The sequence below is a fragment of the Neopelma chrysocephalum genome, unplaced genomic scaffold (assembly GCF_003984885.1).
Source record: "Neopelma chrysocephalum unplaced genomic scaffold, ASM398488v2 Primary Assembly neopelma1_274, whole genome shotgun sequence".
In the NCBI taxonomy this organism is placed as follows: Eukaryota; Metazoa; Chordata; class Aves; order Passeriformes; family Pipridae; genus Neopelma; species Neopelma chrysocephalum.
The window spans coordinates 1,962,703-1,975,350 of NW_020897936.1; the positions used below are offsets into that span (position 1 = coordinate 1,962,703).

At 41.8% G+C, this 12,648-nt stretch overlaps 1 protein-coding gene across 2 annotated transcripts in view; it reads left to right on the forward strand.

Moving 5' to 3' along the window:
* TLN2 (talin 2) overlaps window positions 1–12,648 on the forward strand; it is a 159,212-nt gene that overhangs the window by 47,138 nt on the left and 99,426 nt on the right. For both annotated transcript variants that reach the window (XM_027704353.1, XM_027704354.1), the window contains one exon: window positions 11,773–11,943. In XM_027704353.1, the coding sequence (XP_027560154.1) occupies window positions 11,808–11,943 (136 nt within the window). In that variant the 5' untranslated portion in view covers window positions 11,773–11,807. The remainder of the gene's footprint in view (window positions 1–11,772; window positions 11,944–12,648) is intronic.

The window sequence follows — 12,648 nt, forward strand, 5'->3', positions numbered from 1 at the left end:
TGAATTGAGTTCATTTTGCCTTGCTGGTTAACTTTTAAACCAGCACAAAGAGATAGAAACATGATTAATTATAATTTAGATTCAGAGGGTGCTTGGTTTTGTTTTTAATTCTTCAATAGGTATCATTAAACAAATAGTGTGTAAAGTAGTGAACTACATGATGCTGATGGGGGGGAAAAACCAAACCTGTTGAGCTGTTTGAGTTGATATTAGTTGTTCCTCTATTTCTTTTGTGTACTTCTGTTTTTTCAACCTGATTTAGTCTGATTGCTGTGGGGGAATAAGAAAGTAATAGTTGAAGTTTTGGGAAACCCTTCACATTCAGAGGTATCTGAGTGATCTGGAGCAGAGGGCCCAGAGTTGTGGCTTCTGCCCTCTGGCACCTTTGTTTCAAGAATCCTGTGGGTATTTCCAATGGATATAACTGTGTGAAGCAAATGTTGAAGAAATGCTATCAGAGAACTGTTGGTGGACTTGATTCACCATTTGATCCTGGACAACTTTCCTCTTCATGGAACTTCCAACAAGCAATATTGAAAGCTGCAGAGAGGAGTCACATGTAGTAGTTTACATGGTTCACTTGATGCCTTCTCAAGATTGTCTTTGGCCAGTCATTTCCAGTGCATTGTCATGTACTTTTTTTTGCTAAAAAGTCCATGCTATGACTCCTGTTTGAGGCCTCTCCAATAACATTTTGTACAGGAAAAAAGTTGGGTTGGGCTGAGTCAGTATAGGATCACTGTTCTTGTCCAGTTGGTTTTGCAGGGAAAAATTCCTGTTCCATTTCAACACTGGTAGTGCTCTGCAGAAGCGACACCAAAAATGTATCTTCAAGCCTGAAAAGTTTCTGTGGGAAGCGCTTAGTGGGTGTTTTCTGTGTTGACTCCAGGCCCATAACCATATGTTCTGTGGTTCCTATGAGGAATCCAACAGGGAATCATTCTGCTTCCAACAAATCCTGTTAAAAGTCCCACTGCCAGCCTGGTTGGGGAGTTGAAGTTGACTCTTGCAGTTTTAACCTTTGGGCTTTTTTTGTCTAACCCTAATCTGGGCTTAGTGTCAGCTGGGTGACTGTGCTCATGTTTCCTTTGTTCTGTGCTTCATTCTGCTTCCAAGGGAGATGTCCAGGATGGCAGCAGAGTTCTGTTTACACAAGTTTAAATCTAAAGTGTCTGTTAGGTGTTGGAAAAACTATAATAATACTTGATGTTAGTCACAATAAGAGGTGCCTAAGTATTAAAGCAAAAACTGACTCTATAAAATATCACCTGTACAGGTTAGAGAATCAAATATCTGAAGTGTTAGAAACATCAGCAATCCTTTAAGAGTTGATTGTACCATGTGGCTTCTTGATATGCTTTCTATTACTGTCTGATTCTTAATTATGATCTTCTTTAATCCTGTATTTTCATGTATTTGCTTCTTGGACGACCACATCAGATTTTGCACATCCTTATCTATTCTTAAGTTTTTATTGACTTTTCACAGAATAGCTTCTTCTGTTTGACCAGTATTTTATTATTGCAACCATAATATATCTCTGACTTGTACAAAAAGCAGAGGTTTAGAGAAGACAAGAACCATCAGTATCTGATGCTGGTTTATATTCATACAGACATGGTGTATTATGAAAGTCAGCTTTAGGTTGGATGCTGAGCATTTGGGATTGAGGGGGTTTGTGCTGATATGACAGATTCTAGATTTATAATCTGGTGGGAAAGACAAATAGTAGTCAGTATCTCCTTATCTGCCTTTTTATTTGATTATTTGTTTGTTTAAATCACCATCTTGGGGCAGAAGACACTCTGGAAATTTGTACTTTTCTATGACAGTGATTTTTGCTATCATTTGCAGTCCTAACAAGCTCAGTAGCTCCTGAAGGTTTAAATAAAAATGGGAGCTCCAGCACTTGGATTTGCCTTGAACCATTTTAAAGTGCACTCCATGTTTCTGTGTATGGCTGTTTTAACACAGAATGAATTTTAGTGCATTCTGTGCACTTGAACAGAGGAAAATTGGGTTACCTTGCCTGAAGAGTAGCTGGAACTTTTTCTGGGCCCCACTTTGCCATGCTTTGCTTGATATGAATGACAGTCAGTCTCTAAGCTGTCAACCTGAATTTTCACTAAATGACTGAGCTCTTTGCCAAGGCTCCTGCTTTTCAAATGGGCCTGCAAGAAACATGTTTTCCAAGTCAGAAATCCCTTTGCCTTCACCCCAGTTTGTGAAGATTTTAGATGAGCAGATGAGGCTCATGGTGGAGGTGATGGTTTGGGTGCCAGTGTGACAACCAGTTGTGTGAATTCCTCCTGCCACTTCTTCTGAGCTTACTTCAGTAGGTGAATGCTGACTTGCTGCACTACTGTTACATTCATTCAAAGAACATTTTATAAACGTTCACTTTTTTCTGCCTCATTTCCTGTGTTAGAGATCTGTTTTAAAGAATTGCATTAACTGGTTGTTGGGACAAGTGGATCAAACCTACTGAAAACAATTTCAGTGCCTGTTAAGTCCACCATTTCAGGTGGAATCAATGAAAACAGAGAACTATTCCACACAAACCCCATCACAGGACTGGCAAAAAATGGTTTTACTTGAGCCTCACTGATTTTCTTCTTGTGTGTAGCAAAGCTGTTTCTGAAGACTTGTCTACCCCATCTAATTCTGGATGATGATGATGATGCTGATAAAAATGATCAATATGGATTTACTGCAGTGATTTCACTAGCTAAGTGGATATTATGGTATTAGATAGTTCAGCTTCTGTAACAAATAAAGAAGATTGTTTATAAAGCCTGCAAGAAACTCAAGCAGCCCATTAATTGCCTTCATGTTCCCTGAGGTAGATAATCAGGTAGAGTGGTATGAAATAACTGTTGGTGCTGTTCTCCTTAAAGAAAATGATCCAGAAGTTCCTGGGCAGCATCAGGTGATGTTCAGGAGGGTAGAAGGAAAGCCAGAGCAGAGTCCTTGTATGATTTACCATGACAGCTTATCTGGAACTTAGCAATACTGTTTCTCTGCCAACTGGTGTCACTTAAAAAAAGGAAGTAAAATAGGAAATTCAGAGTAATATTTAGACCACAGTGGGTGAACCCAAGAGGTCATGTTCTGTCTGTGTCATGAAGTGACTCAGGTAACAGCTCCAAGGGGTTTATTGCCTCCCACTTTGTGGTGGCTCCAAGAGTGGCAGGTGTAGCTCAGAGCTTTGAGTGGTGGCTTCAATTAATTCAATGCAAAAAAACCATTGAAGTGAGCGTGCTCAAAGGTTGGAAACCTAGACATAAAAGCTTTAAAATTGTCCTTCCAGACTTTATGGTGTGAATATACAGAGCTGTGCAAGCCTGGGTTTAACAGCCCACTTTGTAGTTTAACCTACTACTATAATTAGTGTGATTTGGGATCTGTGGGTGAAATGCTTCAAATGGTCACATTGGCTGCCTTGGAAAATGAGTTTTCTATCAGCTGAACTCTTCCACAGGATAGAAAGTAGTTTTAATCTTCATTTATTCTTCCTATCCTATAATTTTCCTAGGTGTCCTTCAATTACCAGAGATCAGAAAATACATTTGAAGCTATATAGATATATATCCCACTGTAAGCAAGTTGCAGTGCTTGTCATGGACCCAGATAAACCTTAGAAGAGTTCTCTGGTTTAAAAAAATAAAGCACCTCCCCAAAACCCAACAACAAACCCCTTAAAAATCCAAAACCACAGACAAACCCACAGCAAACCAAAGTGTCTTCTCTATCTCAGGTACTATTTTAATTCTACTCATGGATTCTGTGAACATCTTTACTACTGTTCTCCTAAGGACTCTCTGGAAAGGGCTCATGTCTGCAATGGAAACACTTCATTTGGAGAGGAACCTGGACAGAGGTTGTTGATTCATTTCTGATTTCTACAGAAACTCATGTTTAGGGTTTTGGGCTTCCCTTTGCAGTGTTCCTGCAAAGTAGGAGCAAAAGCCTGGAAGGCTCTTCAAAGACACTTGTCACTGACTGCCACAGTGGAGGCTCTTACTCCTGGGGCTCCTGATTTCTGTGTTAAAACTAGTTCCAGTCAAGCTCTTGGCTTATCTTATCTGAAAGCTGCTCCAGCTCTGTTTGGAATGATGACATTCCTCCTATAGTCCTTTGTAATTCACACTTCCTTTTGAAGATACATTCCAGCGAGTTAGTTTGCAAATATTCCTTTGGACTTAAAAAGCAAACTGTAGTTGAATTGCTAATAAGCTGACTGTCCTATAAACAGCTCTTAATTAGACCCAAACATTTTGGTCTCTTATGTAATTCTGCTTGAGGGAACTTCCTTGCTGGGTTCTTAGCAAAATAGATGCTGTTCCTGTACAATTATAATGGGTGAACTGGTATCTATTAATGCTTGCTAATGATTACAGCCTGCTTTCATAGTAGCCTTTCAAAGCTTGCCCTAGTTCATCTTCGTTTTGCTGTGGGGTTTTTTTAAAATAGTTTGTTTGTAAAATTCAGTGCTGCATGCCACAGATAAATGCTGTGAGTTTTTTGCTGAAATTCCTGAGGGTTTTTAACATAAACTTGCTTATCAGCACGTGTGGTGTGTGTATTCAGCCACTGTGGTTGAGCAGGGCTATTCCTGGGACAGGGGGCATGTTCTTGCATTTTAATTGTCTGTGCACGCTCGCAAACAGAATAAACAGTGTTTTGTGCTGTGCAGTGTTAAGTTCCTTGTGTTCTAACTGATGAAAGGAAGGATTATACTTTTCTGTCTGCTCATTTAAGCTTCAAGAGCTCTGATTTGCCCCCCCAGACAGTATGTGGTGTCTGAGCTTGTCAGGCTACTTCTGGACCCTCCAAGTTGATATCTTCTTACTTATTGCCCATTTAGAACATCAACTTTTACTCTATTGGTTTTTATCTTGCCTTCATCCTTGAGCTTATTGGAGGGGAATTGAGGGATTATTTCTTTCATTTCTGACCCCCAGAAGGGTGCACTCTGCTCCAAGCTGTACTTACTGACGAGGCACAACTTCCAGCCCAGTGTTCCCAAGTGATGTTTGTGCCTCAGGGGTGTCCCTGCAGCCCCTCAGTGCCCTGTTCTCAGTGGTGACCCTTCACAGCATCTTGTCCATCACGGAGTCGATGCTGAAGGCCTTGCTTGGACATGTAGACATGTTTCAGGCACACAACCTGGTGGTTGTTTGGCTCTGTACAGTGTTCTGGAGGAGAATCAGCCTGCTCTTCTAAGAAACCATGATAATAGCAGCCCTTGAGGGCCTTTAAGAGCACTGTGCTGTAAATGAGTTACAAATGGACAGCAGTGGAGCACTAAAGAGAGGGCTTCCTTGGAAAGAAGCAGTGCCACCTCTTCTGCAATAAGGTGCCAACATAAGCACCACTGGGAGTTTGTAGTAATATATGTGCTGTTACCCTCTGTGCAATCAGCTGCCTGCTTGCCTGCCTTGTGGCTCTGTTATCCTGGATTTTGAAGGATGACACTTTCATTTGTGTTCACAATTTTGGAAGTATATGTAGCTATCAGTCCAGCTGGGTTTGTCCTCTGGAGTGCCTTTTGCTTAAGGAGGTCTTACCAGGCCCTGGTGCACTACACGATTATTTCATACATTGCAGTAGAATCAGATGTTCCACCTCCATGAGTGACAGACAGTGTCAAGTGTCCTGCTTTGCTGGTGCCCAGTGCCAGCAGGGAGTTGGTGGGAGTTCTGAAAAGAATAGAGCACTTCTGTTCCATTGGTTTTCGTTACAGAGTTTAGATTAAAAATACATGGCTTTGCCCAAAGCAGCTGTACACATGTAGGCTTTTAGGCTGTGACAGTCTCATGACCTAGATTTGTGTTTGCTCAAGCCTGAACGAACCAGTTAAGGAACATCTCCAGGGAGACAGAGCCCTCCTGAATCACAGCAGAGCTTTGCTCTCAACCACAGCACTGCTGGTGACAACGTTCCTGGTTCCTGGAGCTGGGCGGGCATGGCCCGGGTTTGACAGTGGGAGCTGAGCCACAGTTGCCTAATTTTGGAATGCAGGTATTTTTGGGCTATGTGTTACTTCAAACATTCTGTTGGCAAGACTGTCAAAATGCTCAAATGAGTTTGAATTCTCTGTTCAAAATACACAGATAAAGTCTGTATGGATTTACAGGGGAGACCAGTCAGTGGCACTGACCCCCCTGCTCACTCACACACCCACCTGCCTTAATTTGTGCCATTCCTACCCTCACATCTGTGCTGTCTGGCAGCTGGTGAGGTGGTTGCAACATCAGTGCCATCTTCCCAGTCTGGCAGAGCTGGGCTCTCAGGTACAATTTAGTTTCTTGGGGAATCTTTTCTGGAATTTCTGTAATGATTGTTTTATGATGCCAGTTTATCTGAGGAAGATATTGTGGGATGGAGATGCGTTTTGTACATTACCTGAGACTCACATTCATAGTACTGATTTGACCCAGAAACTTTTGAAGTAGTGTAGAGTTGGATCCTACACTGATTTAGTACTCGCTTAATGAGCCTGACAAAAAATCATGGAAGCTTTCTAACTAGGACAAGTCAGGACTTATGTGTGTCATCCATCTCAATGCTTTGAACATTTTAGCATAGACAAATTTAACATAGACAAGTTCACAAACAGCAGACAACTCATTTCTCTTACTGTTTTAGAAGGTTTTTTAAGGAGCTGGCTGAGGAAGCCATTTGTTGGTGAAGCAACCGAGGGATCCTCAAATTCCTTGGTGGTCCTGTGTGGTTTCCTATAGATTCTTTTCATAGTCAGAAAGACTGAAAAGTTTACCACCAGAGCAGAAAATTACAGCTGGGATCACTAGTGTCCCTCTTTGCAATGCCTTGTGAGGTACTTCCTGGACAGAAAAACCCACCCTCCTGAATGAAACCCAGGGAAGCTCCTCTCTGGAGCATGGAACAAAGCAGGCTGACCTTGCCTCTTGGAGTGACTGGAATGAAACTTTGTCCAGAGAAATCTGGATATGTTAAAACTTCCTTTGCTCTAGAAATGTTTTCCCCAAGAGAGAAATTGCGTAGAGTTTTTCCTTGAATTTGCTCGGGAATGACTGGACAAAGGGCTGCCGAGGGCATTTCCGTGGGCTCTGTGTGCAACCTGAGGAGAAAACGTGCATGTTGGACAAAGAAGGAAAAAATTATGGAGGAATGGGACTATAGATACCTGTTTCACTTTTTTTGTTATTGTTAACAGAGAATTCTTTGACCATGTATTAGCACAAACAAATTAATAGAGATAAATCAGCAGTGCACATCTACCACTGTGCTGAAAGGAATCTGGGGAACCTCTGGTGTGTCATCGTGACTGTAAAAATTCACTGAGTTCATCACTGTTAAAAGCCAACTATGTAGGTTATTTTAGTATTACCTCATACAGCAACTGACTGTAGCTGATGTTTTTAGGAAGTCTGTATTTTTTTCATTATATTTTGATGCTGTGATATTCAATTAGTATCAATTAGGCAGACTGACCCAAAGTGTTGTAAAACATAGATCTGTATATATTTTGGCTACATATCAATGTGATGTGCTAGATAGAGTTGGGTGTAAATTAACTGTCTGTAAAGTGCTTTTTAGTCATTTCCATACTTATTCTATACTAAACTACTTTTTATACTATTTTCATACTTATTTTCATACACTTATTCCAGTAAGCACAAAGGACCTAAGCATTTGTCAGGATGTGCCAATCCTTTGTGTGCTGCTTTTTCCACATCCAGGAAAAATTTTAGGAGATGGTGCCAGTCATGTACTGGGAGGGTTGACATAGAAGACCTGGAGGGAACTTGGAAGAAATAAATTTCTTGTCCCACTGGTTTGGTTCCCTGTTGATTGTTGTAGCAGTGGGGGGTTCATACCAGGGGCCTGAGTAAAGAGCAACTGAGACCTTGCAGAATTTGTATGGACTTACAGTTGGGGGCCCCTTAATCCTGTTACACGGTAGCTTGTCTGAAAATGAGATTTCCTACTGACTGTGTGGTTATGTTGATGTTCCTCAACAGCCAAACTACGTGGAAGAAGGAAGTTGGAGAGTAAATCCATGCAAAAGCTAGTCACTCACTGTGGTAGCACAGGCAGGGTGTAGGAATTACTCTTGGGACTGACAAAGGAAGAGCACAGTAGGATATGAAGAAATCAGTCTGTTCCTCAGCTCTGGCAGTCCTGAGACGTGTTGGGTAGTTCTGGTTTGCTCCTCTTGGATGACACCAGGAGGAAAAAACAATTTTAAATGAATTTCCAGTGGAAATTAAGGCTGAATGTGTTTCAGCATCAGCTTTCTTCCTGTTAGTTTGGGGACATTTCTCAAACAAATATATTTAAGCTTTTGTTTGATTTCTTAGTTTGTGACTTGCTTTCTGTAGTTACCTTTTTTCTGGCTTATTTTGTACGAAACAATTGAATTAATAGAAAGGCATTTTACATATTTATTTCAGGGAAAATAGACTGTTCAGATATATAAATATTTATTACTGTTTTATCAAAAAGCATTTTTTGTATTTAATGTTCAAATTGTTTCGCTGAAAATACCTATGAAGAGATGTTTAGTCTTGTAAACATTAGCCCTTAGAATTTCATAAAACTCTTTTTTATGAAGATAAATTGTTAAAGAAAGGTATTTTAACTGTTCAGGGAGTATGTATGTGGTTCTAAGCCCACACCTATTGTAATTTAACAGTAACAGCGTCCTAATTCTACCTGTGAGAATGGGTCTCTGCAGGGAGCTTTGGGGAAGGACACAATAATTTCAGCTGAGAATTGAAGAAAGGCCGTGGTTGTGCTGTGGTTACACCCCTGCTGACCTGCAGGGGAAAGGGCAGATATTCCTCCAGCCTGAGCTTACTTTAAAGACCCTTAAAATTTTACGTTTCAGCCCTTATCTTGGGATAATATCTTATTACCTTGCCTTACATCTTATTATCTTGGACATTATCTCATATGTTTGAAACACTTGTGCTTGTTTGCTTTGTTGGCCAGATGTCTCTGTGGGCACACAGGGGCCTGTTCATTTTAATCCAAGCACTGTTTATAATTTAGTTTTGCCCAGGTTTCCCAGAACGTGGGCGCTGTGGTGGTTCAGCCGTGACCTCCACACTCCGGTCCCTCCCTGTGGGCCCTGGGGTCCTCTCACTTAGGATCTCTGGCTCTTTTAAGAGCTGCTGCTCTCTCTCCCAAACCTGTCAGATCCATAATTTATTACTCCAGTCTCCTGCCTTACAAGCACAGATCAGTCACAGTCTGATTTAGAAATTTCCTCCTTGGTTACTCGCAGAGAATCAGACGGCACCAGACAAACCATTTCACATGAAATGCTCTTAATTTGCAGGATCCTTCTGGCTTTTGGTCAGCTGGTCTCGAGGCTGAGGGATTTTGGGGAGCAGAAAGTGTCCATTACTTGCACAGAGAAATATTTAAATGTGGTGTGAATCAATGTATAGAAGATAAAAGGAATGTGGAAGATATTTTCCCTTTGTTTTTCTCTGTGATCTCAGCCCTTTTTCTTGACCAAGTTCTGAGCTCTTTTGAGAAGAAACAGCTGTCCTGTTTTGGCTGTTACCCAGGAGATGGAAACTGCCTGGCCCATTTATTACTGCAAGCCAAGTGGGGAGATTCAGAGCCAGAGGGGGACCTGCAGGAGGCAAAAGAAAACCTTTCTCTTGAGTTTGAGAACACAGTGGTGGAGGAAGCTGATAAGTCATGAGCTCTTTTCATAAACTTTTTTTCAAATAAAGCATCCTCTGGTGTCTCTGAAACCAAGAGCACTGAGTTGAAGGAGACCAGACCACTGATGTATTTAGGTCCCTTTTTTAGGGAGTTGAATTTGACCCTGGAAAAAAAGAAGAAGAGTCATTGGGAGGGTACAGTAACAGGTTCCCAACTTGTAAAATTGCATTAAAGCTGTCAGGGAGAAATTTGCATGTCTGTTTATGTAGGGCAGGGAAAAAAGATTCTCTTGCAGAGTGGAAAAACTCTGTTGAAAACTTGTGTAAGTAAGGGAGAAATTTGGAAGTAGTAAAAATAAAAATAAAAATGGAGCAGCTTACCTGTGGGTGTTGTGGACTCCAGTTTGATGGAGCTTTTCACAATGGATTAAATGAGCATCTGGCAGAGACAGCATAGGGATGCATCATTTTGCAATGCAAGGGACCAGGCCAGGCTTCCTTTTGAGGTTCCTTCTGACACACTTCTTATTTATGGTTTATGTGGTGCACGAACACAAAGTGAAAATATTAACAAGCTGAGAAACTTCTCAATGTGCTTCTAAAAGAACTCGCTCCAAATTTTAAGAAATGGGGCCTCTGCTTATTTTTAAATGAGCCAGTACAGAATGGTGTCACACACCTGCCAGGAGTACTCTGTGCTGCTGCAAAGCTGTGGCCCAGTTGTCATTCCTGAATCAAGGTGGGAGGAATCCCATGACTGGAGTGGGGTGATCAGTGGCTGTTCAGGATGGATTCGTTGCAAAGAGCTGTGTCTGAAGAATGAGCAGGTCCAAAGCCTGTGGATAAGGATCAGAGTCCAAGGCAACCAAGGGAACCTCGTGGTTGGTGTTCACCAAAGGGAGCCTGTTGATGAAGTTCTTGCTTCAGCTCCAGGAGGCATGACAGATTCTCATCCTGCTGGGGGACTTCAGCCACCCCCCCAGCTGCTGGGAGAGTGACACAGGGAGCTATAGGCAATCCAGGAGACTCTGGAGTGTGTGCAGGATAACCTCCTAAGCCAGCTGACAGCCCTACCCGAGGGGTGCAGAGCTGGACCTGATGGTTCCCAACCTGAGCTAACTGGGAATGCCAAAACTGGACCAGTCTGGACTGCAGTGATCGTGCACTGCTGGAATGTGCAGCTGGGGGGACGTGGGGCAGGTGAGCAGGAACGTCAGGGCCCTGAACTTGAGGGAAGCGAGATTCCAGCTCTTTGAGACAGTCAATAGGATCCCCTGGGAAACTCCTTTTTAAAAACACATACGTAAATTTATGCAGAAATTATTTGGGAATTCTAGTTGATTATGGAGAAAGGACTTATGTTCTGAAGAGTTCTTGGAGATCATTGTGGAAAGTCTAATTATGGAAGAGTGGTTTGGACTGTTAGGACAGCAAGGGAAGACACTTGAGACAAAACCCAGACTATCTACAAAATGAAACAATACAAAAAGCATCTGTAGCTTCCTGTTTCTGTAGAAAAATGCTGTCAAATTCGGTGTAGTTTCTGAATTAGAACTGAAATGAAAAATAGCTCATTCTTGAAGCTCTGTGTAGCTGCACAACAGGCTAAAAACATGCAGCAGATCTATGTGGAGACCTGAGAAAAACCACAACACTGTATTGCAGCCTTTGGGATCTTCAGGAAGGAGAAGTTATGTACTAGGAAAATCTTGCTTTTGATGAAGTAGTTCTTTTAAGCTGTTAGGTACCAGCTAATTTAATGGTGTGGTGAGAGAAAAAAAATTTTCTGTCAGCAGTAAATATGTTGGCAATATACCAAATAAGTATATTATTCTCCTATGCACCATTTTGACCTACATCAGACAAAGTATCGACATTTAAGTAGATGCACACAAGTTATTGGAAGATGAATTTCCAGTATATCCAGAAAAACACACGCTTTGGAGAGTTACTACCTCCATGGCAGTAATGTAGACTTTACACAGACCTGCATTTGAATAAATACAATTCTACTGAACTGATTTAATTTGCTTAATGGAACATCGAGTATATTAAAGCACTAAGTGGAAAACTCCAAGCAACGATGCCTTTGCTGCTTTTTCAGGTGCTTTAGTAGGAACCTGGGGGTACCTGGGCACCATGGTGGCCCTTTCCCTGAAGATCTGTGTCCGTCAGTGCAATGTGGTGAAGACGATGCAGTTCGAACCCTCCACTGCAGTGTACGATGCCTGCAGGGTCATCCGGGAGCGAGTGCCAGAGGCTCAGACTGGGCAAGGTGAGTTCCTGGCTTTGGCCTCAGTCACCTTAGTTAAAATAAATTTAAAATAATTTAAATTAATTTAAATTATTTTAAATTTAAAATAAACATAGACCCACGGGGGTTTTTATACTGGCCTGTCCCTCCATTTGTCTCTCGAGTCGGTGGGTTTGGTAGAAACAGATTTTTAAGTGACAGAAGGGAGCTGAATTCTCCCTTCCGTCCCAACAATGGTTTTCCCACAAAAGATGTGGGGGTTTTTTTGTGGAACTTCATCTTCTTAAATAAATATCATAGAATCATAGAACCATAGAATCAGCTGAGTTGGAAGGGATCTCCGAGATGATCAACCCCTGATCCAACCCCGCTGTGGTTCCCAGCCCATGGCACTGATGCCACATCCAGTCTCATCTTAAAAACCTCCAGGGACAGAGAATCCACCACCTCCCTGGTCAGCCCATTCCAATGGCTGATTACCCTTTCTGTAAAGAATTTCTTCCTAATATCCAACCTAAACCTCCCCTGGCACAGCTTAAGACCCAGCCCTCTTGTCTTACTGAGAGTTGCCTGGAAGATGATTTTTTCCCTGCTCGGAGAGCAGTTTTTTCAGTCCCATCTTTTTAAAGCAGTGTTCATGGCAATGCTTCCTAAGAAAATCTGGGCAGACTTATTTTGTGCCTCAGCAAAGGAAGTGACAGGGAGAATTGCAAAAGAATGGCTGGA